Source organism: Protopterus annectens, chromosome 11.part0 (assembly GCF_019279795.1).
Source record: "Protopterus annectens isolate FY-2018-M chromosome 11.part0, PAN1.0, whole genome shotgun sequence".
NCBI classification, from domain to species: domain Eukaryota; kingdom Metazoa; phylum Chordata; order Ceratodontiformes; family Protopteridae; genus Protopterus; species Protopterus annectens.
The window spans coordinates 14,726,137-14,753,442 of NC_056745.1; the positions used below are offsets into that span (position 1 = coordinate 14,726,137).

Sequence of the window (27,306 nt, forward strand, 5' to 3'; positions counted from 1 at the left end):
TTTAAGGTCATTGGCTGACTGAGGTCACCTGGACTACAGCTTAGACTTAGCACCTCATTGGTTCTTTTGAGCTTTTTTTCTTAAAAGTTGTCTCAGGTTTCAAGGTCATTGGCTGACTGAGGTCACCTGGACTACAGCTTAGACTTAGCACCTCATTGGTTCTTTTGAGCTTTTTTTCTTAAAAGTTGTCTCAGGTTTCAACTTTCTGTTACCTAAGAAGTTAAGCTGTGAGTGTTTCTGCCATTTCACATTGAGCTAATCAAAGGAAGGACACTGAGCAAACTTGGAACTATAATATATAACATTAAGTATCCTGTTTTTGCTTATTTTGTTCTTTATTTCTTTGTTATTTATAGCACTTTGTGTACTGTATATTTTTCTAGCTAGTTTCACTGTGTGTGAGGTATTAACAGGAAATTGTCCACTTTTATTAATCATCTGTTGGGTTGTTTGTTTCTGATAACTTGTTGCAGTTAAACTCTTTTTCTAGAGGCTCCTTTAGCTGTTTAAAACTTTCATTTAAAGGCTCACTGCTGCTTTTCTGCTGTGAGAAACATTTCTGCAGTTTGTTTCCCACCCTCCCTCCTTGTTGGTATGGTGTTGTTATAGTTGGTGGCTTTGCAGTTGCCCGCCCCTAGTGTAAATTTGATCTGGGACCATCCTCCCAGTCTAGTGTCATTACCTCATTCTACCCAGTACAGGGAGAACATTTGAAAAGGCCAATCAGCTTAGTTTCTGCTACTCCTTTCTCTCTTTCCACTACAAAAAAAAATTCTAAGCTTGTTTGCTGCCTTTCCTGTGGATAGTCTAGCCTGGATATAGATTTACTGTGTCCAGGACTATTTGTAGGCTTCTAGGCCCCCAACCCTTTCTGTGTTGGAGGAAAGCCTTCTAGCTTAATTTTGTTTCTTAGAACTAGCCAGCTTTTTTGTTTCAGCACTTGTTCAGAACTTATTGTAAGCACTAAATAAGCTACAAATTACTACAGCACTCAACTTTCCTCACTGTCTAGAGGAAAACAGTTTCTAGTACTTAACAAATAAGCACCTATCCAGGCATGTCTAAGGGTCAGCTCCCGGTGTTTTCTCTTGTCTACCTGATGAATCGGGCATCTTGGGGCAATGCAGTAATTGCCTCATGTACACAGACAACCCTCTCCTCCTACCACCAAACATTACAACCTGTGAGAGATGCACTTATATAGCCAAACTGGAAGCAAAACTCTCTTCACCCAAGACTGGACTAGACAGTCAAGAGGAGAAGGTAAACACTTGCACCACACCACACTCAGCACATAGTCCCTCAAAACCTACACCACCAAAACACACACATAGAACCACAAAACACACACCTACATTCACGGAGGCTCTCAGTAAAAACCTGCCCAAGCAACAGGGGCCTCCAAAGCAGAAACACAAGCAACCTCCTCCCTCCAACACAACCCAAATGGCACATAGCCCACAAACTCAGTGTGCCACTCAACCACAGCCCATAAGGCATAACAACGTACCCAACACTCTAGTCATAGGTGACTCTATAGTCAGGCACACTGATGTTCCACTCACCAGGCTAAACAAGGAGAAAGTTACTGTCAGCTGCCTGCCGGGTGCCAGGATCCGCCACATAACGCATGCACTCAGGTCACTCCACAGCAAGTACAAATATGACTCTGTCATTGTCCATGTTGGTGTGAATGTCCTGAGATGTACCTCCTTGGACTACATGAAAAGGGACATGGAGGAGCTGTCCGATCTTGTAGCTCAGGCAGGTATGACCCTAGCCCTGAGTAGCATCCTGCCATCACCCAGAATGATACTACAGTACAAGGACAAAATGATTGACTTCAATAATTGGCTAAGCTTCTGGTGTCATTCTAAGTGGATCCAGAAGTAATAAAGCACCGAGTTGCTGAAGTAATAAAGCTCCGAGTTGCTGTTTGCCTAAGCGGAATTGTTTTGTATTTTCAGTAGTACAGAGTTTTTTTTTTTCATTGATCTGTCTGCCTGGGATGACATGATCGACAAGCCATGATGCTTTGCCAGAGATGGCCTGCACCTGTCGTCCCTGGGATTCCGGATACTGTCTAAGGCTCTAGCCACCCCTATAGTGCCTTTTTTAGGCAAGATTCAAATGACAAATTCACCACCCTAACAGGTACAGGCAAGAAGAATCTGAGGGTATTTCTACTCAATGCTAGAAGTCTAAACCTCAACATGCAGTCTCTCAAAGCACTCCTTAAAATGGAGAACATTGACATCTGTGCAGTGACAGAGACCTGGTTCAAGGCTCCAGAGAGTACCCCTGCATTACCAGGCTATAATTCATACCACACCTTTCGGCCACCTAACCTGGACTGAAACACTAAAGGCGGAGGCGTGTCCATATTAATTAAGGATATCCACACCTCCAGGCTAGTTGCTCAGCATAATGCATCCAAGATTATCCAAGTGCAACTAACTCTGGGCAAGACTGCAATCCAAATTGTAGCTTGCTACAGATCCCCCACCATGCCCCAGGATTCCCACTCCTCATTTCTTAATACACTGGAAAATATTAGGGTACAACCTAACACCCTAATAATGGGTGATTTCAACTACCCTACCATTAACTGGGAAAACTACTCATGTACCAACTCTTGTGCTCAACGTTTTCTGGAATTCATAAATTCCAATGCCATGGATCAACTTATCCACACCCCCACCAGGGGCAGCAATATCCTAGACCTGGTTATTACCAACATGGGCAACCGGTGCTCCACACCAGAGGTCAATTCCTCGTTGGTCAGATCCGACCACAAGCTAATCACCCTAGACATCCACATCCCTCCCCCACCCCCATTAGGGAAACCACAGTAAAAAATTTCTCCAAAGCCAACTTCACGCTTCTTAAGACAGCAAACTTCACGACACCCGTGCTGACGGACAATAGATGTATGACTGCTGAATCATACACAAATGCACTTTATAAGCACTTACACGAGTGCATGGATCGTGCAATCCCTAACAGAACCAAGATGCTATCCTCCAAAAAAAGGAAGCCAATCTGGTGGTTCCCTGCCATAAACAAACTCTACAACAGAAGAAAGAAACTGTTGCAAAAAAGAGTAAAATCCCATGATTGGAGAAACTCCCTGGTCAGCCTCAGTAAGAAGCTGAGAGCCCTCATAAAATCCTCCAAAGCTAGTTATGAAAACAAAATCACCACTGGCTCTAAAGACAACCACAAAGCATTCTATAGCTATGTCAAGAATCTCAGTGGCAACACTCAGATCTGCTTTGAGTTACAGCACAATGGCACTAAATATACAGAACCAACTGATATTGCCAACATCCTGGCAGATAGGTTCAGTGCTAACGTTACCCCTCTGTCATCCCCTAAAGGGCTCATCTCTATACCAGAAGAATGCAAAGTTCCTGTAATCACAGCTGCACAGGTAAAAAACATACTATCCAAAGCCAAGAACACAGCATCCATGGAACCTGATGACATCCCAGGCTGTGTTCTACATGAACTACAGAACAAACTGGCACCCCACCTAAGTACCATGTTCAATCATAGCCTCACCTCAGGCTATGTGCCCACTGAATGGCGCACAGCAACAGTTATCCCACTCTACAAAGGGGGAGCCACCACAGACCCCAGAAACTACTGCCCCATTAGCCTAACAAGCCTGGTCTGCAAGGCTATGGAGCGTATCATCATAGAACTTATAAACAATGACATTGGTAATCTCCAAACTCAGGACCCCACCCAGTTCAGGTTTGTAAAAGGCAGATCATGTCTCCTAAACCTGATAGACTTCTTTGAAGCAGTCACCAAAGCCGTAGATGAGGGTAAGGTGGTTCACACAGCCTATCTAGATCTTGCCAAGGCTTTCGACACCATCCCCCACTCTGGAATTATAGATAAACTCACAAACTTGGTATAAATCCCTATGTCACAAGATGGGTTGCCAACTGGCTTACTGACAGAACCCACACTGTGAAAGTAACAGACTCCAAATCCAACTTCAGACCAGTGAAAAGTGGAGTACCACAGGGAAGGTCTTTGGCTAATGAAGTTCACAGATGACTGCAAACTAGGAGCCATAATCAAAACTCCAAAAGATGTGGACATCCTACAAAAAGGCCTCGCTGAGACAGATGCCTGGTGTCAAAGCCATGGCCTCAAGCTCAATGCCAAAAAGTGCATTGTCATCCCTTTTGGTAAAAACTCAGTACCCATGAACTACCACATAGGTGGTAGTCTACTTAACACCGAAAGTGTGATAGCAGACCTTGGGACACAGGGGGACAGTAGTCGCTCCTTTGATAATCACATCACCACAGTAGTCAGAAAATCCTTCTACATGGCACATCTCATCACAAAAGGTTTCTTATCCAGGAAAAAAGAGGTCATTGTTCCCCTCTACTCATCACTCATTAGACCCATTATAGAGTACAATGCCCCTTTTGGTATGTACCTCACAAGACATCTACAACAACTGGAAAGGCCACAGAAATAGCTCACAAAGAGGATTACCGGCCTCAAAGAGATGCCCATATGCAGACCGTCTCAAAAAACTGCAGCTTTACTCCATTGCATATCGCCTACTCAGAGGCGACCTCTGCCTAACACACAAAGCTATGTCAAACCGAGAGCTTTTAGACATGCTCCACTTAAAGAAATCCCATTCCCTATGAGCTACACGCTCTAGGGACCTAAACCTCGTCACCACAATAAACAAAACATGCTTTAGGGATAGATTCCTGTCCCAGAGACTTCCCATACTCTAGAACAAACTACCTATCTATATCAAACAAAGCTCCTCATTGGCACTCTTCAAGAAAAATCTTGATGATTGGATGATTGGATGGAAGATAGGAAATTCACCCAGGGATCACTTCTGTGGCTCTGCTCGACAGTGGCACAGGAAAATAATTTTCTTGGGTGGCGAAAGCCAGGGTACCTTTGGCTAGGCTTATATAGGCCCTAGGGCCAATAGCCTAGTACCTACCTATGAACTTATAAGGCGGGAGAGGCAGATCCACTAGGATCAGCTTTCCCTGACCTGCTGTGGTGTTGCAGTTTTAGAACATATGTTGGTTAGTAATGTTTAACACATTCCAGGATTAGTTATAATAGCATGCATAAGTATTCCCATTAATCCAATATAACACATTTGGAACACATGCATATATGGAAACACAGTGGGCATTACACCAGCATGCAGGTTACATTGATAGCAACAAGCCACCAATGATGGCATTTGAACAGGGAACATTAATTGGAATAAATTTCATAGTTTTTAGAACAACAGGACACATATCCCAACAGTAGGTTTGGTGGAAAACATATCCATTCATTTATGTGTTTAGATTATTGTTGAAGATAAGGTGGGGGAGAGAGAGATGTCAGTTAACAAATGTAGACTGTTGCAGTGGTCACAGCTTTAATGGTCACTGCTCTACTCATTACTCTACAGGTATTATTACAACTATGGCCTTGGGTTGGGCAGTGGCATGTCTGTACACAGTATAATTACAGGTTGCGTATAGCTACTTTGAACCTTATCTTAGCTGGTAGACCTGTAGAGGGAATGTTTGTTAATACTACATGACTGTTTTTACTGATATTCCCATAGTCAGGGTTACATATGTGCACTCATACTGTGTGTGTGTGTGTGTGTGTGTGTGTGTGTGTGCTACTGACACACTCTGCCTTGATTTCTATCAGTCACCCTGGTTGTTGTTAGCAGGGACCTGTAGCTGTGACAGCATGACACTTTTAAATATTTCTTGGGGTAGACCACTGGGTGTATGTACTTATCTTGTTGTCATTTGCAGCCTTGGGGTAGGATCACGGGCATTGTATACAGTATAACTACAGCCTTCTTATAGCTACTTTATACCTTATCTTACCTGGGAGACCTGTGGAGGGAATGTTTGTTAATACTACCTGACTGTTTCCACACATTTTCACAAAATCTAATTGAAATTATGCATACAGCTTACTACCACTCCTGGGATTCGAACCGTGGCTGTTTCTGCTAAATATATGACAAATGTGTGTTTCATCACAGGGAGCTATTAAGACACTGCGGTCTCTTTCTTGAATGATTTCTTTCTCATTCTCTCTTTGTTGTACAATCTCTCTTTGTATTTACGACATTACATACCTGTTCACATAGCACAATGTGGAAAACAGTGGTTAAGACAACATTACTATTCAGATATCAGATCCTGGTGCATGACATTTGTAATATCAGTTAATCTCATCTTATAGAGCCACTAACTGTCAGATGAGACTTGATTGTTTAATGCTTTCACAGCTATAGTTGCTATGCATAACCTGTACACATTTCAAATCATACCATACTAGAGTAAGCACAACCAGTCCAGGGTTTAGATTTTTATTCACAGGCAATTACATTTTATTAATATATGACCTATACGAGACTATTACTGTAATATTGTCTGCTTTATTTGGTTTAAACCATACCCATTTTTAATACTGACAAGTGACATTCTACTCCTTTATATTTATTTGGTATGAATAGTACAAGCTAGATTGTTACTCACCAGCCTCACGATGCAGCCTTTGCAACCTGCTGGCATGGGCTTCCTGGTTCACAACCCGCTCAGCTGGAGCTGTAATGAAGACAGATAAATATTTATGCATACCTATCCATCACATACACCAGCTGGACTTTGGTAAACAGTTATTGCTATGAATACTTACACACAGCTGCGAAATCACCCCCTCTGTCTTGCTTCTTGGACCCACTCATCCAAGAGCTCCCTTTTCCTCCACTTCAAGTTGGCATAATGGTGCTGGACCTGCTCACTAGTCCGAGGGATACCAGTGGCACTGATGAGATCACAGGCAAAACTGTCTCAGGCTTCCACTTTGCATTGGGAGCCCTGGTACTGGTCCTACAGCAGTCTCACTTCATGTTTTTTTATGAGGAGTCCTACCATGACCTTGGACTCCTGTATGCTCCAGCGCTGCGCTCTAAAGTGCATGCCTTCACCAACGCCTACCATTCTGCCTACAGTAGGGAGCTACAACCAGTTATGAGCTGTATTCCCACCTATGAGGTTTATATAGGGCTATTTTCCTGCCCTGTACCGTGATTGGACAGTTTTGAAACTGCTGAGCTAAGCTAAGCACCGGGCATATACACTTAGCAAGGCTACCCATTACTTAATAGGGTAGATGCTAAGCCCTGCTTACCAGTGCGCAAATCCACTTGGATATGCTAAATATTGTTTAAACTTTTAATTTCAGTGACACCTCACATTTGGAGCTGCTACACTACCCTGGTTAACATATACATAATATATTCACTACCTATTTATTAAAAATACATTTTGGATGTGTTTCACATATGAAAATGTATGCCCTGCTATGGGGCTCGAACTATGCCTAACTGCATGCTAGGCAAATGCTCTATAAACTACGCTATCCCAATTTTACTTTTTTTCTGTGTATAGTTCTACTTAACTTCTTTCGAAGTTTAAACGCTGCAATGCATAGCTGCACAACAGGCAAACCCATGCAGCTGCACTTAAACTTTATTCCGGACTAATAAAAATAAAATACATTAAAACCTTTATTTTTTTTATTTAATTTTTGGCTTTGTCCAGATTTCTTACTCTAATGGGTTGCGAGGTGTGCATTTTAGACTTCATACCCTTCGGATGATTCATGCTAATGCAAAACCTGTTATTCTATCAACTTTCTAAGTTTGTACTAGCAATATTTATAAGTTGTCCCCCTTTTTCCAGATTTCTTACTCTAATGGGTTGAGAGGTGTGACAAGCAATCTCTCTCTCTTTTTAAGTTGTTGTACAGCAATTCTGGTGTGCAGGGGGCGTGTGTATTGTGAGAGCACTGCTCTCAGACACACCCCCAGCACTCATACACAGAACTGTGTCTGTATTACAGCATGGCAGCGCGCCATCATGAATATGCATGGCGAGTTGCCATGCTGTATGGGAATGGTCCCTTCCATGCAGGAATAAGCTATTCCTGCACAGACGTTTGCTGAATCCCGGGGTTAATTTTCTCACATATTTTTTGAGGTATATCAAATTGTGCACCAAGCTTGCAGGGTGACTAGGAACAAATGTGAAACCTTTAGCAAAAAGATCACAAGTTGTAACATTTATTGACAAATCAGAAAAGTTATATACTTTAAAGTCCTTTGTAGTATTCAAAGCAATATTTAGTGACAGTTAAAAATACTCTTGGTCGTTTAGGCAGGACTCCGGTCTTTCAACATGTATTTTCTCTTCCCCTTATCCCAGCAGTAGCACTTCAGGCAGGAGTATTTTAACATCTGTAGGAACTCCTTAACTGATATCTTAATCTAGACCAGGGCAATCATTCAAGGGCAATTTTACTAGTATAACAGATATAACGAATGCATTCAACCTTGTTAACCATGAGCTCCTAAAATTAACAGATATAACGAATGCATTCAACCTTGTTAACCATGAGCTCCTAAAATTAACAGATATAACGAATGCATTCAGCCTTGTTAACCATGAGCTCCTAAAATTAACAGATATAACGAACGCATTCAGCCTTGTTAACCATGAGCTCCTAAAATTAACAGATATAACGAACGCATTCAGCCTTGTTAACCATGAGCTCCTAAAATTAACAGATATAACGAACGCATTCAACCTTGTTAACCATGAGCTCCTAAAATTAACAGATATAACGAATGCATTCAGCCTTGTTAACCATGAGCTCCTAAAATTAACAGATATAACGAATGCATTCAGCCTTGTTAACCATGAGCTCCTAAAATTAACAGATATAACGAATGCATTCAACCTTGTTAACCATGAGCTCCTAAAATTATCCCTACTGAAAGTAGGTTTCACTTGAAAGGCCATAAACTGGTATACCAGCTCTCTTTAATGCAAACTATTCTCTCTTAAATTAGGACCCACCTTCTTCTCTGTTGCCCTCCCCAACTAAAGGAGACACTGAAGGCTTCACTTTGTCCCGTTGAGTCTTCCCTCTCTATGAATCCATTCCTATTTTACATTCCCAGTTTTATAATAATTCTATGTGTTGTTGAAATGGTTATACACCTTTTTCAGTCTCCTAAACCACTATCAAAACAGTAACTTCAATCCAGCATCAATATTCTATCTCACTTGGAAATCAAAATCTAAACCTACTATATTAGAAGTAGTGAATATATTAACAGAGGTAAAACAACTGGAAATGGCAACTTTAGAAAAGGGTAGGAGCAAACTACATAGGAAAAATGGGAATTGTGGGAACAGTACATACAGGGAGGAATGAGGTTTAAAAATGGCAGGACTTACATGACTGAAAAATGATTGGGTAGATTATAAGTGATGTATAATATTTGCAACTGGGAGTGTATCAGTATGGTCTGTGATGTAAAATGCTTGCAACTAGGATTGTGTTGGCATGGTTTGTTTTCATTTATATCATCATCATCATCATCTTTCGGCTGTTCCCATTAGGGGTCGCCACAGCAGAATACCTGCTTCCATTTCTTCCTGTCCTCTGCATCTTGCTCTTACACCAACCACCTGCAAGTCCTCTCTCACCACATCCATAAACCTTATCTTAGGCCTTCCTCTTTTCCTCTTACCTGGTAGCTTCATCCTTAGCATTTTTTTCCCAATATACTCAGCATCCCTCCTCAGCACATGTCCAAAACAATGTAATCGTGCCTCTCTGGCTTTGTCTCCAAACCTTCCAACCTGGGCTGACCCTCTAATATACTTATTCCTAATCCTGTCCACCCTCGTCACACCCAGTGCAAATCTTAACATCTTTAATTCTGCCACATCCAACTCAAACTCCTGCCTTTTTTTCTGCCACTGTCTCCAACCCATATAACATAGCTAGTCTCACTATCCTCTTGTAGACCTTCCCTTTCACTCTTACAGGTACTTGTCTGTCACAAATCACTCCTGACACTCTTCTCCACCCACTCCATCCTGCCTGTACTCTCTTCTTCACCTCTCTTCCACACTCACAGTTACTCTGAACTATTGACCCCAAGTATTTAAACTCATCCACCTTCGCCACCTCTACTCCTTGTATCCTCACCATTCCTCTATCCTCCCTCTCATTCACACACATATATTCTGTCTTAGTCCTGCTGACCTTCATTCCTCTTCTCTCTAGAGCATATCTCCATCTCTGCAGGGTCTCCTCCACCTGTTCCCTACTCTCACTACAGATCACAATGTCATCTGCAAACATCATAGTCCACAGGGACTCCTGTCTGATCTTGTCTGTCAACCTGTCCATCACCATTGCAAATAAGAAAGGGCTCAGAGCTGATCCTTGATGTAACCCCACCTCCACCTTAAACGCATCCGTCACTCCCACCGCAGACCTCACCGCTGTCACACTACCCTCGTACATATCCTGTACCACTCTTACATACTTTTCTGACACTCCTGACTTCCTCATACAATGCCACAACTCCTCTCTAGGCACCCTGTCATATGCTTTTTCTAAGTCTACAAAAACACAATGCAACTCCTTCCGACATTCTCTGTACTTCATCAACACTCTCAGAGCAAAGATCGGATCTGTAGTGCTCTTTCCTGGCATGAAACCATACTGCTACTCTTTCCCATAACTTCATGCTGTGACTGATCAATTTAATCCCTCTGTAGTTACTACAGCTCTGCACATCACCCTTATTCTTAAAAATCGGTACCAAAACACTTTTTCTCCATTCCTCAGGCATCCTCTCACTTTCCAAGATTTCATTAAACAATCTGGTTAAAAACTCCACTGCCATTTCACCTAAACACCTCCATGCTTCCACAGGTATGTCATCTGGGCCAACAGCCTTTCCATTCTTCATCCTCTTCATAGCTATCCTTACTTCCTCCTTGCTAATCCATTGTACTTCATGATTCACTATCCCTACATCATCCAACCTTCTCTCCCTCTCATTCTCTTCATTCATCAACCCCTCAAAGTACTCTTTCCATCTGCTCAACACACTCTCCTCGCTTGTGAGTATGTTTCCCTCATTATCCTTTATCACCCTTACCTGCTGCACATCTCTACTAGCTCGGTCCCTCTGTCTAGCCAATTGGTACAAGTCCTTTTCTCCCTCCTTAGTGTCCAACCTTTCATACAACTCTTCATATGCCTTATCCTTAGCCTTCGCCACCTCTCTCTTTGCCATGCACCTCATCTCCTTATACTCCTGTCTACTTTCTTCATCTATCTGACAATCCCACTCCTTCTTTGCCAACCTCTTTGCCTGTGTACTCTCCTGTACTTCCTCATTCCATCACCATGTCTCCTTGTCGTCCTTCCTCTGTCCAGATGTGATACCAACTACCTTTCTAGCCGTCTCCCTTACTAGCTCTGCTGTAGTTACCCAGCTATTTGGTAACTCTTCACTGCCACCCACTGCCTACCTTAACTCATCCCTGAACTCCACCTCACAATTACCCTTTTTCAATTTCCACCACTTGATCCTTGGTGCTGCCTTCACACTCCTCCTCCTCTTCTTGATAACCAATGTCATCCTACAAATCACTATCCTATGCTGCCTAACTACAGTTTCCCCAGTCACCACTTTACAGTCTCCAATCTCCTTCAAACTGGCCCTTCTACATAAGATATAATCCACCTGTGTGCATCTTTCTCCACTCTTGTATGTCACCCTCTGCTCCTCCCTCTTGTTAAAATACGTATTCACCACAGCCATGTCCATCCTTTTCGCAAAATCCACTACCATCTGATCTTCTGCATTCCTTTGTTTAACACCATACCTACCTATCACTTCCTCATCCCCTCTGTTCCCTACACCAACATGCCCATTGAAATCTGCTCCAGTCACCACTCTCACCCTTGGGTACAGTCATCACCACTTCATCCAATTCACTCCAAAATTTTTCTTTCTCATCCATTGCACACCCAACTTGTGGAGCATATGCACTAACAACATTCATCATTACACCATCAATTTCCAGCTTCATAAACATCACTCTATCCGACACTCTTTTCACCTCCAAAACACTCTCAACATACTGTTCCTTCAGAATAACTCCTACGCCATTTCTCCTCCCATCCACACTATGTTAAAACAATTTGAACCCACCTCCGATACACCTAGCCTTACTCCCCTTCCATCTGGTCTCTTGCACACACAATATACCAACCTTCCTTCTGTCCATCATATTGGGTAGCTCTCTCCCTATACCAGTCATACTGCCAACATTCAAAGTTCCGACCCTCACTACCACAGTCCTAGCCTTTCTCCTCTCTTCCTGCCTTTGGCCATGTCTTCCGCCTCTTCTCCTCCTTCGGCCAACAGTAGCCCAATTTCTGCCAGCACCCTGTAGGCTAATAGTACTGGTGGTGATCGTTGTTAACCCGGGCCTCGACCGATCCGGTATAAAAATTTTTCTTGGTATCTGCATGAAATGTTTTGGTGAAGGTTTACGCCGGATGTCCTTCCTGACGCAACCCTCCCCATTTATCCGGGCTTGGGACTGGCACAAAGAAATGCACTGGCTTGTGCATCCCCAGTATAAATGTATGATTACCTCTGTCATAATGATGGTTTAATAAATATGTTTCTTGTTTAAAAAAGGGGGTAGAAATTGAATAACTTATGTAATGTTGATTAGGTTATATGATTTTAGCAATAACTAAAGGAGGTGGTGTATCAATATTCATTAAAGATAAATACACCTCCAGACAGGTTAAATAGCATGATTCCCTGGAGATACTTCAGGTGCAATTAACTGTTGCCAGGATACTTATTCAAGTCATTGCCAGCCATAGGACCCCCTCCATGAATCAGGACGCCCACTCTGCCTATTTGAATCTACTTGAGTCTTTCAAGATGTAGCCAAACACCATGATTTTGGGTGACTTTAACTACCCCCCATTGACTGGGTAAATTACTCGTGCTCAAACTTACTTGCCCAAAGATTCCTTGACTTCATTAACTCCAATGCCCTGGATCAGCTGGTTGACACCCCCACAATGAGTGACAACATCCTGGATCTGGTGCTTTCCAATATGGGGGGCCACTGTAGCACCTCTACTGTGAGGTCTTCCCTGATGAGATCTGACCACAAGTCAGTCTCATTCAAAGTAACTATCACACCTGACTCCCCCCAGCAGCAAGAAACTAAAAAACTTCTCCAAAGCAGATTATAACCCCTTACAGGATGGTATAAAAGCTTCACTCCACCTCCCCCTCAGATGGAACTGGCAACTATGCTGAGTTCTACACCAATGCTTTATACAAACACCTGTATAACTACATTGACTCAGCCGTACCTGATAGGACCAAAACAATCTCCTCAAGGAAGAGCAAACCTGCCGGGTGGACAACTGCCATTAACAGGCTTTACATTAAGAGGAAGAAATTGCTGTCTATGAGTAAGAGGGAGTGGACCCTAAACTGGAAACACTCCCTCCTCAACTTAAACAAGCAAATAAGACTTCTTGTGAAGTCCTGCAAAGCAAACTATGAATCCAAATTAGCTTCCTCAACTAAGGACAACGTATAAAGCAGTCCTTAGTTGAGGACTATAGATGTGGAAGCATTCTTTAGTTACATGTGGAACCTAAAAGGAAAGGCCCAGATTTGTGCTGAACTGGAAGTTAATGATACCACATATACTGAGCCTGTGGGCATAGTTAACCTGTTGGCTGACAGGTTCTGTGAATACTTCACTTTCCTGATCCCACCACAGATTCCCCATGACATCCTTACCACCTCTCCCCTACCTTGTATCTCTAAAAAGCAGGTCGTAAACACGCTACAAGGCCAAAAACACAGCATGTATGCGATCTGATAACATCCCAGGTTGCATCCTACATCAGCTCCCACAAGAATTAGCAACAATTAGGTACTCTATTAGGTCATAGTCTAAGCACTGGCTTCATCCCAACTGAATGGAAAATGGCCACAGTTATTCCCTTGCACAAAGGTGGTGCTTCCACTGACCCTGGGAACTGTAGACATATTAGCCTGACTAGCTTTATCTGCAAGGTCATGGAACGAATCATTATGGGCCTTATCAACAAAGATATAGGTAATCTTCAAACACTTGACCCTACTCATTTTGGATTTTTTAAAGGGAGATCATGCCTGTTAAACCTGGTGGACTTCTTCAAGACAGTCAGCAAGTCTCTGCATGAGGGGCAATCTGTGCATGCAGCCTACCTAGACTTAGCCAAAGCTTTTGACACTATCCCCCACTCAGGCATCATAGACAAACTCACCCATCTTAGTATCAATCCATATATCATTAGATGGGTCATTAACTGGCTTACTGATACTACCCATACAGTCAAAATAGGGGAATCCACCTCCAACAGCAGACCTGTAACCAGGGATCAGTCCTGGGACCGTTACAGTTTGGAATCTATTTCTCCAAAGTACAAGCAAAAAGTAAAGGTCTGTGGCTGACGAAGTTTGCTGATGACTACAAATTGGGAGCGGTCATAGAATCTCCAAATTATGTCAACGTCCTACAAGAGGGTCTTACACAAACAAATGATTGATGCCAAAGTCATGACCTTAAACTCGATGCAGAAAAATGTGTTATCATCCCTTTTGGTAAGAGCAATGTTCCTGCTAACTACCACATCAATAGCAACATCCTACGTATGCACTCAGTGGTGAGAGACCTAGGCACACAGGTGGACAACAACCTTACCTTTGACCACCATGTCTCCACAGTGGTAAGAAAGGGATTCTATATTGCTCATCTCATAAGTAAGGACATTGCCTCCAGAACAAAGGAAGTTATAACCACCCTGTGTTCTTCCTTCATCAGGCCAATAGCTGAGCACAATGCCTCTTTTGGTATGTACCTTTTCAGCCATCTGCAGCAACTGGAGAGACCACAAAAGTTCCTCACAAGGAAAATTCAAGGTCTTCAGTATCTGTCCTATGTGGATCATCTGAAATCACTGTCACTTTATTCTCTTTCATACAGACTACTCAGAGGAGATCTCTGCTTTTCATATAAGGCAATCTCTGACTTTGCTTTATTGGAAATGCTGCATATCCATAAGTCAAATGGTAGATGGGTTACTCACTCTAATGGCCTTGACCTGGTATGTGCCATTAGTAGAACCTACTGTAGGGACAGATTTGTCTCCCAGAGATTACCACAGCTTTGAAACAGACTCCCACTTCATAGGTTCATAGGTAGGTACTAGGCTATCGACCCTAGGGCCTTAACAAGCCCAGCCAAAAAGGTACCCTGGCTTTTGCCACCCAAGAAAATTATTTTCCTGTGCCACTGTCGAGCAGAGCCACAGAGGTGATCCCCAGGGTGAATTTCCTATTTCCCATCCAATCATCAAGTTTTTTTCTTGAAGAGTGCTAATGAGGAGCTTTGTTTGATATAGCTAGGTAATTTATTCCAGAGTATGGGAAGTCTCTGGGACAGGAATCTATCCCTCCGCCATGTTCTGTTTATTGGGGTGACAAGGTTTAGGTTCCTATAGCGTGTAGCTTGGAGGGATTGGGATTTCTTTAAGTGGAGCATGTCCAACAGCTCTGGGTTTGACATAGCTTTGTATGTTAGGCAGAGATCACCTCTGAGTAGGCGATATGCGACGGAGTAAAGCTGGAGTTTTTTGAGACGGTCTGCATAGGCCATCTGTTTGATGCCAGTAATCCTCTTTGTGAGGTATTTCTGCGGCCTTTCCAGTTGTTGTAGATGTCTTGTGAGGTACATACCAAAAGGGGCATTTACTCTATAATGGGTCTAATGAGTGATGAGTAGAGGGGAACAATGACCTTTTTTTTCTGGATGAGAAACCTTTTGTGATGAGGTGTGCCACATAGAAGGACTTCCTGACTACTGTGGCGATGTGATTATCAAAGGAGAGACTACTGTCCACCTGTGTCCTAAGGTCTCTTATTACACTTTCGGTGTTAAGTATACTACCACCAATGTTGTAGTTCATGGGTACAGAGTTTTTACCAAAGGGGATGGCAATGCACTTTTTGGCACTGAGCTTGAGGCCATGGCTTTGACACCAGGCATCTGTCTCAGTGAGGCCCTTTTGTAGGATGTCCACATCATTAGGGGTTTCGATTATGACTCCTAGTTTGCAGTCATCTGCGAATTATGTTAGCCAAAGACCTTCTGTGTTAGCCTGTACTTTAGAGAAGTAGATACCAAACAGGAGAGGACCCAGGACTGAACCCTGTGGTACTCCACTTGTCAATGGTCTGAAGTCGGATTTGGAGTCTGCTACTATCACAGTGTGGGTTCTGACAGTAAGCCAGTTGGCAACCTATCTTGTGACATGGGGATTTATACCTAGTTTAGTGAGTTTATCTATAACTCCAGAGTGGGGGATGGTGTTGAAAGCCTTGGCAAGATCTAGATAGGCTGTGTGAACCACCTTTCCCTTGTTTACGGCTTTGGTGACTGCTTCAGAGAAGTCTATCAGGTTTAGGAGACATGATCTGCCTTTTAACCCTTGATGCCACGGAGCCACCAATAAGTGTCCAGTCACCGCGGGAATGGTGTACAACTTGCGAAAACCAGCAGCCAATTCCACAAATGTAAAAAGATTTATTATACAACGTAAAAAAATAAAAAAACATAAAAGCAATGCCAAACTGTTAAGCACTTTCACCCATCAATGTAGGCTTCTTCAGAACACTGTGTTTGTAACAAAGACGCCTTAAAGAACTTAATTGGAGCCAAAACAAACTGTTGTTCAGTTCAAACATTTAAAGCCGTATTTACAATAAAACAAAATGAATAGTAAATAAAAATAAGAATAGCAAATAAAGAACCGTCACAACAAAGGCAGGAAGCGTTGAATTGTTTCATTTCATTTTATACATTTTATATATTTTTTATATATATGTTAGCTATGTTAAGCATCAACACCCTAAGTAGAGTTTTAGGAGAGGGTGAACGAGTTTTCATTTTCTAAGGGGGGATTTATGATTCTTTATTTACTATTCATTTTGTTTTATTATAAATATGGCTTTAAATGTTTGAACTGAACAACAGTTTGTTTTGGCGCCAATTAAGTTAAGCTGATCACGAATAAGCAAATTCAAATGCTAAAACTAAGAATCTATATCTGGACTAAACTAGTTACAGGAAAGGGGGGAAACAAGTGCAAATGTGGGCTTTTAAATCAGAAAGTTGAGAGAGATGGAAAAACTGCCCAAATGGCCAATAACTACAATTTCTGGGCCAGAATCACTCATGTCAAACAGAGCACCTCATTGGCCCTCTTCAAATGCAATCTGGACGATTGGATAGGCAACAGTAAATTCACCCCATGGGTTCTACCTGTGTCCCTCTTGAACAGGGGAATAGCTGCTGATTGTGGAAATAAGGGTAGAACTTGGCTAGTCTTGTAACAGCCCTAGGGGCATTAGCCTAGTAAATTTCTATGATCCTATGTGAAGTATAATGTCTGTTAATATAGTTTGATTATTTTTATATAAATGTAAATTTGCCTATGTCATAAGTCATAATTCAATAAAGATATTTAAAAAACATTGTATCTCACTGGCTGCATATCAAAGGCATGATATTCAGTTCTAACAGAACCAGATATATGATGTTGGTAGTCAATAAAGACTCATAACAGCCCTGTCTGATAAGACATTCCACTCCCTTCCAGTACCCAGCTTGATTTCTACCTATTTTAAAGAAATTGATAACATGATAACCGGTTAGATCAGCCAGTCACTTTCGCCTGCATTATTGTATAAAGTATTATTCTGAGTCTACTAATGGTTAAGGTGTTTGCCTTACAACCACAAGGTACAGGGTTTGAGTCTCACAAGGGATAATTGGCTAGGCTTAAAATGGCTCACAAGGGCAGTTAACCTAGTAAGATGTTTTCCTGTTTCCTCACTGCCAAAGCCAGAAACATTATTGCTGTTTTTAAACTGGTAGTGCCTTAGCAGACCTGCTGTCCATCTGTTTGTAAACTGGTAATGCCTTAGCAGATCCGCTGCCTATCTGTTTGTAAAATCATAATGCCTTAGCAGACCTCCTGTCCATCTGTTTGTAAACTGGTAGTGCCTTAGCAGATCCGCCGTCCATCTGTTTGTAAATTGGTAATGCCTTACAGACCCGCTGTCTATCTGTTTGTAAACTGGTAATGCCTTAGCAGACCTCCTGTCCATCTGTTTTTAAACTGGTAGTGCCTTAGCAGACCTGCTGTCCATTTGTTTGTAAATTGGTAATGCCTTAGCAGATGCACTGTCCATCTGTTTGTATGTTGGTAGTGATTTTCCAGACCTGCTCTTCACTTTTATGTAAACTGGTAGTGCTTTAGCAGACCCGTTGTCCATCTGTTTGTAAACTGGTAATGCCTTAGCAGACCCACTGTCCATCTCTTTGTAAACTGGTAGTGCTTTAGCAGACCCGCTGTCCATCTGTTTGTAAACTGGTAGTGCCTTAGCAGACCCACTGTCCATCTGTTTGTAAACTGGTAGTGCTTTAGCAGACCCGCTGTCCATCTGTTTGTAAACTGGTAGTGCTTTAGCAGAACCGCTGTCCATCTGTTTGTAAACTGGCAGTGCTTTAACAGACCCACTATCTATTTGTTTGTAAACTGGTAGTGTTTACCAGACCCACTGTCCATCTATTTGTAAACTGTTAGTGCTTTAGCAGACCCACTGTCCATCTGTTTGTAAACTGGTAGTGCCTTAGCAGACATGCTGTCCATCTGTTTGTAAACTGGTAGTGGTTTACCAGACCCACTACCCATCTGTTTGTAAACTGGTAATGCCTTAGCAGACGCGCTGTCCATCTACTTGTAAACTGGTAGTAGTTTAGCAGACCCTCTGTCCATCTGTTTGTAAATTGGTAATGTCTTAGCAGATGCACTGTCCATCTGTTTGGAAACTGGTAGTGATTTACCAGACCCACTGTCCACCTTTATGTAAACTGGTAATGCCTTAGCAGATCCGCTGTCCATCTGTTTGTAAATTGGTAGTGCTTTAGCAGACCCGCTAGCATTTCTATACTATTATGAAGTACTCCAGCATTGTTTAGTTACCTTAAATTGTATTTTTAACTGTTGCATAAAATATTTATTTTGTTACTCTTGCACTAAACAGTATTACATCTGTGTGTTTTTATTCCTTTATTGTATTTTATTCATTGTGCCTTGAACTTGGGATTTGATGAAATTAAACTTCTATGATGAAGAAATGGCACATTCCTTGATTAATAAATGTTAAAATCCTTATATTTAGTAGGCAGTGGGTGTAATAATAATGGTAAATTCCTTGGTTAATAAATGTTAAACTCCTTATGTTTAGTAGGCAGTGGGTGTAATAATTCTATGATCTACAATAAAATAAATCTGCACAGATGAATACTCCATGTGTGTGTGATAAAGGACATAATGTCTGCAATGATTTTCCTGTATTCGACTTCTGTACGCTAGGGTTTGATGGATCAATGGTAATGACTTTGATTTTCACAGCTTCCATACCTCTGACTGTAGAGAACAGATTTGTCCCTTTCATTGACCTACAGTACCACATGTGTGTACACCTGCATATAAAGTGGATAGATCTACCCTTGGCATCAACTAAGAAAAGTTTAGTTGTCACACAGTGCAGTGTGTGTGTGTGTGTGTGTGTGTGTGTGTGTGTGTGTGTGTGTGTGTGTGTGTGTGTGTGTATGTGTGTGTGTGTGTGTGTGCGCGTGTGTGTGTGTGTGTGTGTGTGTGTGTGTGTGTGTGTGTGTGTGTGTGTGTGTGTGTGTGTGTGTGTGTGTGTGTGTGTGTGTGTGTGTGTGTGTGTGTGTGTGTGTGTGTGTGTGTGTGTGTGTGTGTGCGTGTGTGTGCGTGCGTGTGTGTGCGTGTGTGTGCGTGTGTGTGTGTGCGTGTGTGTGTGTATTTTGAGCTGGACATTCTTATCAATGTAAAAACTTTACTTTAGTTCCATATTACAGGGTAAAGAAGAGCAGTTCTACATTTGACAATGATGAATCCATGTTCATTTGCTGTACAGTGGTTGGGGTGGGGGGGGTCTACAAAAGGATATAGGATTATCAGTAGCAATAACCGAGCAGATCTCCACTTCAGTATACTAAAATATAGTAGAGAACAAACTGATTCTTAGTAAAAGTGTATAAATAACACTGATGTGTTTAATTTGTACAGAAAACCACTGTTTATTATTTTTCTTTTAAGAATCTATTTCTCCTTTGACTGAAGTAGAAATTAAAAGACTATGATCTTATTTCAGGTACCAGAAACATTTGATGATGTTGCTGTTGATTTTTCAATAGAAGAATGGAAGATGTTGAGCAAAGAAGAAAAGGAGCTACACCGGGAGGTGATGGTACAGAATTTTGAATACATGGTTTCAGTAGGTAAGGACAATTGTCCGAGAACTGGATATTGTAAAGGTGAGAGTAGAAAGAGCTGCATCAAGATGTGATGGTTCAGAACTATGATCACATGGTGTCACTAGGTAAGGATGGTAATATTCACAGGGAGGTCATGATTCAGAACTACGATCACATGGTGTCATTATGTAAGGATGGTGATATGCACAAGGAGGTGATGGTACAGAACTATGATCACATGGTGTCATTAGGTAAGGATGGTGATATGCACAAGGAGGTGATGGTACAGAACTATGATCACATGGTGTCATTAGGTAAGGATGGTGATATGCACAGGGAGGTGATGGTACAGAACTATGATCACATGTTGTCATTAGGTAAGGATGGTAATATTCACAAGGAGGTGATGGTGCAGAACTATGATCACATGGTGTCATTAGGTAAGGATGGTGATATGCACAAGGAGGTGATGGTGCAGAACTCTGATCAGATGGTCTCATTAGGTAAGGATGGTGATATACACAGGGAGATGATGGTGCAGAAGTCTGAGCAGATAATGTCGGTTTAGGAATATGGTCCCAGAAATGTATAATGTAAAGCTGTGAGTATGTCGCAGTAGATAGGAAGGGTGGACCTAGCGCTACATCAGGAGTGAGATAGTACAGACTATGCACACATTATCAGTAGATAAAGCCATTCCAGGGTTACACATAGAAGGGATGGTGCTGAACTGTGATTACATGGTGTCTCTGGGTATGTATGGTCATCCCAGAGCTACACAGGAAGGTGAAAGTACACAAGTGTGATTACATGGTGTGAGCAGTTAAAGTGGAAGGTTCCAGAGCTACACAGGAAGGTGATGGTATAGAATTATGATGCATGTATTGTAGTAGCTAATTTACATACTGGATCTGAACTGTAGTCATGTGGTATCATTAAGTAAGATGGAGGACTAGAAATAACACAGGGAGGTGAGGTGATGATTTAGAACTAATAGCACATTGTGTCCTTGTGTAAGAAAGATGTCCCAAATGCTAGTCAAGGATGTGGTGCTAAGAAAGTACCTGCACAGGTTGTTGCTAGGTAGAGTGGTGTCAGACATGACACATTTCCTGTGGTGCACATTTAATTTTCAGTTTATTGTGCTGTATGATCTTTCCATAAGGAACTTGTATGGTCATCGGTAGAAGTCTCCGTGCTTACTTTCCCTTATCATTGACATATAGTATGTCTCCTAATCCACTGCCTCTGCCATCATTGAAGGTAGTCTGTGTAACTGAACAGGTCTCCTCATTTTATATGTGGAAGCAGAGATTTACAACTTTCAGGTGTATTATTATGTTTTTAGATATGGATTTGTGTCAGGGTTTGGAATTTGACAAAGACTGATGTTTAGAGGTGGTGGTTGAGTGGAGAGTGATCATTGCCCAGGCTAGTGTTGGAAAGTCAGAGTTACCTCCATTTTAATTTTTCTTCCTCCTGAAGGGTCTGGTGATATAGTACATTCAGTCCCAAATACTCCTGCATATGTAGCACATGCTTACATTTGCAGTAACAGCTGGGGACTCCTACATTGGCAGTCCCAATACCCAAATGAAGTCCTGGACCCAGGTCCTTGGCACCTCATCCAACAGTCAAACCTGTGAAAAACTGTGGGGTGAAAACTTACAATTTTAAGAAATCTGTTATGTTGAGTGTGATGTTGTGAGGTATTGCCAGCTATTGCAGGAGAAGTAGGGCAGTGCATATGTAATGTATGCCAGCACAGCAAGCTTGAATTTTGTAAATAATTGTATGTCATTTGTATATCAAACTGATTTGTAGAGATGCTTGTGTTGAAAATGTATTTGTAAAGTTGCTTGTGTTAAACAAATGTGCCAACAGTGGGTCCTGGCTGTAACTGATTAAATGTATATGTTTTAACAGAGGATGCCGGAAGAGAAGAGGTTAATCTCAGTGCAACTAACTTTGTAAATAACCTGAAATTAAATTACCTGGCCTAGGTCATAAATATTGTATCTTGCAGTTCTGATTGCAACCAGAGACAAAAGGTCTATACCAGAAAGCTTTCTGTATCGTCTTTGGGGTGAACTAATTGCTACTCTGGAAGGGTGGATGTTTGAAATTGTTTTATGACTTCCAGAAGCTGCAACAGATCTTAGCTACAACAGATTTCAGCAAAGCTCTATATTTGTTTATTATTGACACATATCTGCTAAATCCTGACGGTTTCTAGTAAGGGTGTAGTATGGGAACCAGACGTCAGATTACCAAATGTGTGTAATGTCATTCTGTAGAGCACTGAAATGATGCTTTAATATTAGGTGAGACTGAAGTCTCTTTGCACTCTGTTTTTGGAACCTGACAAGGAAGGAACACTCACCTACTTCATCTTGCTTTGCTCTAGTAAGTGACCAGGGAATAGCAATTCTTTAGATCAGTCAGGAAAATATAGTGACATTAGTTAAGTGCTGTTTTTCTTCTATATCTGTATGAATCTATTGTCTTATTTTAATATTTCCTGTGATTGAAACTCTGGTGTTTACTGTAAATAGGTATTTAGTATTTTCATGTTCTTATATTATTTATTATTAAATATATTTAAACTTTTCATTGTGAATGGTCTTTTAAAGAATATTTTAATCTCTGAGACTATATGCTTAGTGACAGTTGTGGCCATTCCTGAAAGCTTTGCTGTTGGTCAAACTACCATTTGTATTAGTATCAGTTGTACACAGTATAATTGGATACCCTTGCAAGAGCTATAGAGTAGCTGGCTGTGGAGTGTCTGGTGGCAGTAAATACCCTGTAGTCTGGGAAGAGGGGGCATAGCTAGCAAACCTGTGCCAACCTTTCCCAGGTGTGTGTGTGTGTGTGTGTGTGTGTGTGTGTGTGTGTGTGTGTGTGTGTTTTGTGTGTGTTAGCTGCTTGGAGCAGGGACACGAAGCACTGGTTTCGCAGAGAGTGTGCTGGAGAACTTGGCTTGGTCACGCAGCTGATGACTCAACTCTATAGTTGTGCCAGTGGGGAGTCTTGTTGGGGACCTGGAGGAAGACAGAGAGAGAGAAATCCAGGACCCCGGACTGAGTGTGTTCCATGTGTGCTCTTATGGGAAGTTGTGCTTCATGCAGACAGCTGTATCTGGAAATACTGTGTGTATCTATTTTCCTCACAGTGAACATTCCCCACAGGTGCCAGTGGTAAGAATTGAGGCTCCTTGATTACTGTTCCAGAGGAGGGACGTCACATTGAGGAAAAGTATAATCAGCTCAGAAAGTTGTAATACACCAGAGTAAGGGCAGTCCTCTCCCCAAAGGTAGCTAGGAGAGTGAAGACAGTACTCTCACCAACAGTAACTAGGAGAGTGAGGGCAGTACTCACACAAAACGTAACTAGGAGAGTGAGGACAATACTCTCACCAAAGGTAACTAGGAGAGTGAGGACAGTACTCTCAGGAAAGGTAACTAGGAGAGTGAGGGCAGTCCTTTCCCCATAGGTAACTAGGAGTTTGAGGACAGTACTCTCACCAAATGTAACTAGGAGAGTGAGGGCAGTACTCTCTCAAAAAGTAACTAGGTCAGAGTGAGGACAATACTCTCACCAAAGGTAACTAGGAGAGTGAGGACAGTACTCTCACCAAAGGTAACTAGGAGAGTGAGGGCAGTACTCTCCCAAAAGGTAACTAGGTCAGAGTGAGGACAGTACTCTCACCAAAGGTAAATAGGAGAGTGAGGGCAGTACTCTCCCCAAAGATAACTAAGGGAGTGAGGACAGTCCTCTCACCAAAGATAACCAGGAGAGTGAGGACAGTACTCTCACCAAAGGTAACCAGGAGAGTGAGGATGGTACTCTCACCAAAGGTAACCAGGAGAGTGAGGGCAGTACTCTTCAAAGGTAACCAAGAGAGTGAGGACAGTACTAACACCAAAGGTAACCAGGAGAGTGAGGACGGTACTCTCCCCAAAGTTGTGGTAAAGTGTCAGGCTCCACAGCACCCATTTTCTAGATTAGAGCAGAACCCATGCCAGCTACTTTTCCTGCAGCCCCAGCAAAACAAACCTACTTTAGAGGTGCTAGGAAGCACCATACAGGGTACATTAATTTTTAGTATAGCCACCATCCCAGAGGAGAGGATGTCTAGCAAAATAACCAGGAATCCCTTGGTCCTCCCCATGTAGGGCACCTCTTGAGTCTTTATGACCTTGACTATGTGCTTCCTTCTGGAGGCACTCAAGGGTCCATTTCCCTTCCACTTGCTGACTTGAAAGGCCATCACATGTGATCTGTTGATAAGGAACATAGTAGTCATATGGTAGCCCGTTCCAGTTCCAGTCCTGTCATCTTCCAGGCCACTTTTGCTCCCCCCCAACATGCCAGCCAGTCAAAGAACTGTGACATAAGCTACAGACCCAGGGCCTGCCAATCAAAGAGGCATCCAAGAGAACCCACCTGATCAGAAAGTTCATGGCGTTTAATTTGGTTTCTTTGTTAGTACAAAAAAGAGAAAGCACCTCAGGCGCATCCTCTGTTTGACTGGCCTAAGCTAGTATGTTGTAAAGGAGCCCTTGTGGAAAGTCTTGGTACAATCCATCCTTCCTTTTATATCTGACTGACACTGGGTGTTTTTTTTTTTACCTTCAGAATGTATACATGCACATCATGGATGCTAAGGAGTCCACAAAGTTATTTTGTTTCTTGGTAGAGGACTGCCACTTTCAGGTAAGATACTCCCATTTAGGTTCACCAAAGTCCCTGTGGTGTTCAAGAAGTGCCTAAGCAACTTGGACAGTGTGGAACTTGTACCACTCTACCCCAAAAATTCTCCTGAAAACCTTATGTCTGCAACTTCATCAGATCAGATTTGTAATACTGGACCACCCTCTCACCACTTCATGGACCACCAGACCTATGTCGACCACCTTTCTCTACTGCAGCTAACACACCACATCTTTCAGGATGTACCTACTTAAGGAAAACCCAATACCTTTCAAGCCTGTCTGTGGTTTGGTGTATGACTTATTGCACTGATCAATATTCTACAAAAACAAAGCTGTCTGAAAACCAGTCCTGACCTACAGCTTATGGGTAATAATCTCTAACCCACTGACCCTCCTAACCTTGACTCTCCCCGACACTTTGCTCTTATTGATGCTGTCAGCATCACAAACAAACTGTAGAAACATGACTGTCTTTCCATCTATAATCCTGAATTGTAGATATGTCTGAAACCTGGGTCAAAGATGACACACCAAACCTTAATAGTCCGGACATTGTGGATATGTCTGAAACCTGGGTCAAAGAAGACACACCAAACCTTAATCACTATATCCATGGAAACAATTATGCCTTCATTGCAAGGCCTGGGAATAGGCAAGGAAGTGGAATTTTCCTCCTTATTAAGGGCAACATAAACACCTCAATCAATGCACACAATTCTGCTTTTAAAGACTAAGACTCACCTTGGTTACAGCTCAAGATAAACCACAGTAAACCCTTCACTGTATTACATGCTGTGCCCCACATTCCATGCTTAGCAATTGTGAGAAGTTCAGATGCCTGATTAATCACACCCTACTTCAAACCATAAGGCAGTGTTATCATTCTAGAGGAATTTATTTTATGTACCACTCTTCTTAATCTATATAAAATATCTGCATTAGGCCTCTTGGCCAACCTGGGGCCAAGCCAGCCTCTTGACCAACCTAAGGCCAAGCTAGCCATACTTGAAAGAAACAGGCCTGATTTTAAATGCAGTAGTTATTCATTACTGGATCTCTTAATTACAAACTCCACACTAACATTTCTAAGGCACATGAGCACAGCCAGGAGTCAATCAGGTGTTTTAATTTTTGGTTTGAAGGCTTTTAATGTGATTGTTTGATTTAATGGAAGTGGTAATTTGTTTGTTTGGCAATGCAGCCGGAGTAGAGAGCATCTCTTGCAGCATCATTTGACTTTGCGGTGACGAAAAGTTTTTTCACTGGAGCATAAATTTGTGCAAACCAAACTCTGCCAGAGGAAGTTTTTTAGGGTGGGCCAGTTGTCAGGGTAATAGATAAAATTATGGGATCTTACTAGTTGGGTATAGATTAGATGTTGTAGTAATTCTGACCATTGTAGTTTTTTAACGTGAGACATTTGGTGAGATTTATATGAGAGGTTTATGGCAAATGTTGCTTCTTAGTTATAGCATGTCTGTACCTCTTTTGCTGTATGGTTTGCATGTTTGCAAATATTTCTGATGCATGTAAGAGTGTGGTAAGGGGGCAGGATTGGACAATGGTTTTTCCTTGTTGCATCACTTAGGTATAGGTTTGGCAGAAGTTCCATTTTTGGTGTTTTTTAATGATTTGCTGTACATGCTAATCAAATTTCAGATTTTCATCTCTGGTTATGCCTAGTAGTTTTTTATGAGTTATCTTTTCAATGGTAGTGTTATTGGCTAATGTAATATTAAAACAGTGTGTCAGGGCAGAATATTGTTTATGTGTGAATAACATTAATCTGCTTTCTTTACAATTTAAGAGCAAGCTTACACTGCTTAGTCAGGTTTTGAAAGAGGAAAAGGCTGCTTGAGTGACTGGAGTTTTGTAAGATTTTATGCAGTGCAAAGGTAGGTGGATTCAGGGTGTGCTGTACAATGGTGTTTAGTCTGGTAGATGAGTGGAACTTGTTTATTAAATTTATTATATAGATGGGGGCAAACATTGTATTATTTAAGATTTGTATTTCATTGATTATAAAAGGAAGAAAAATTATAAAATTATAGAATAAGATAGAAAAGTTTTTTGATAACAGTTTATATAAACTAATATAAGTATTTGTCATGATTTATTTAAATTTGTTGCAAAGATCACTTTTAATTTTGATACTCAATTAAACTAATTGTTAATTTATCAATTAGTTATGATATATAAAGAGCTCATATTGAAAGTTGTAATGTGATCCTTTGAAGGCGAAT

The 27,306-nt window shown here is 41.7% G+C and overlaps 1 protein-coding gene across 3 annotated transcripts in view; it reads left to right on the top strand.

The window, feature by feature from the left end:
- The window catches only part of LOC122815127 (gastrula zinc finger protein XlCGF26.1-like), a 289,579-nt gene that overhangs the window by 133,512 nt on the left and 128,761 nt on the right, over positions 1-27,306 (top strand). For 2 of the 3 annotated variants that reach the window (XM_044087378.1, XM_044087381.1), the window contains exon 2: positions 20,243-20,369. In XM_044087378.1, the coding sequence (XP_043943313.1) occupies positions 20,243-20,369 (127 nt within the window). The remainder of the gene's footprint in view (positions 1-20,242; positions 20,370-27,306) is intronic. The other variant, XM_044087379.1, reaches the window with a different exon arrangement.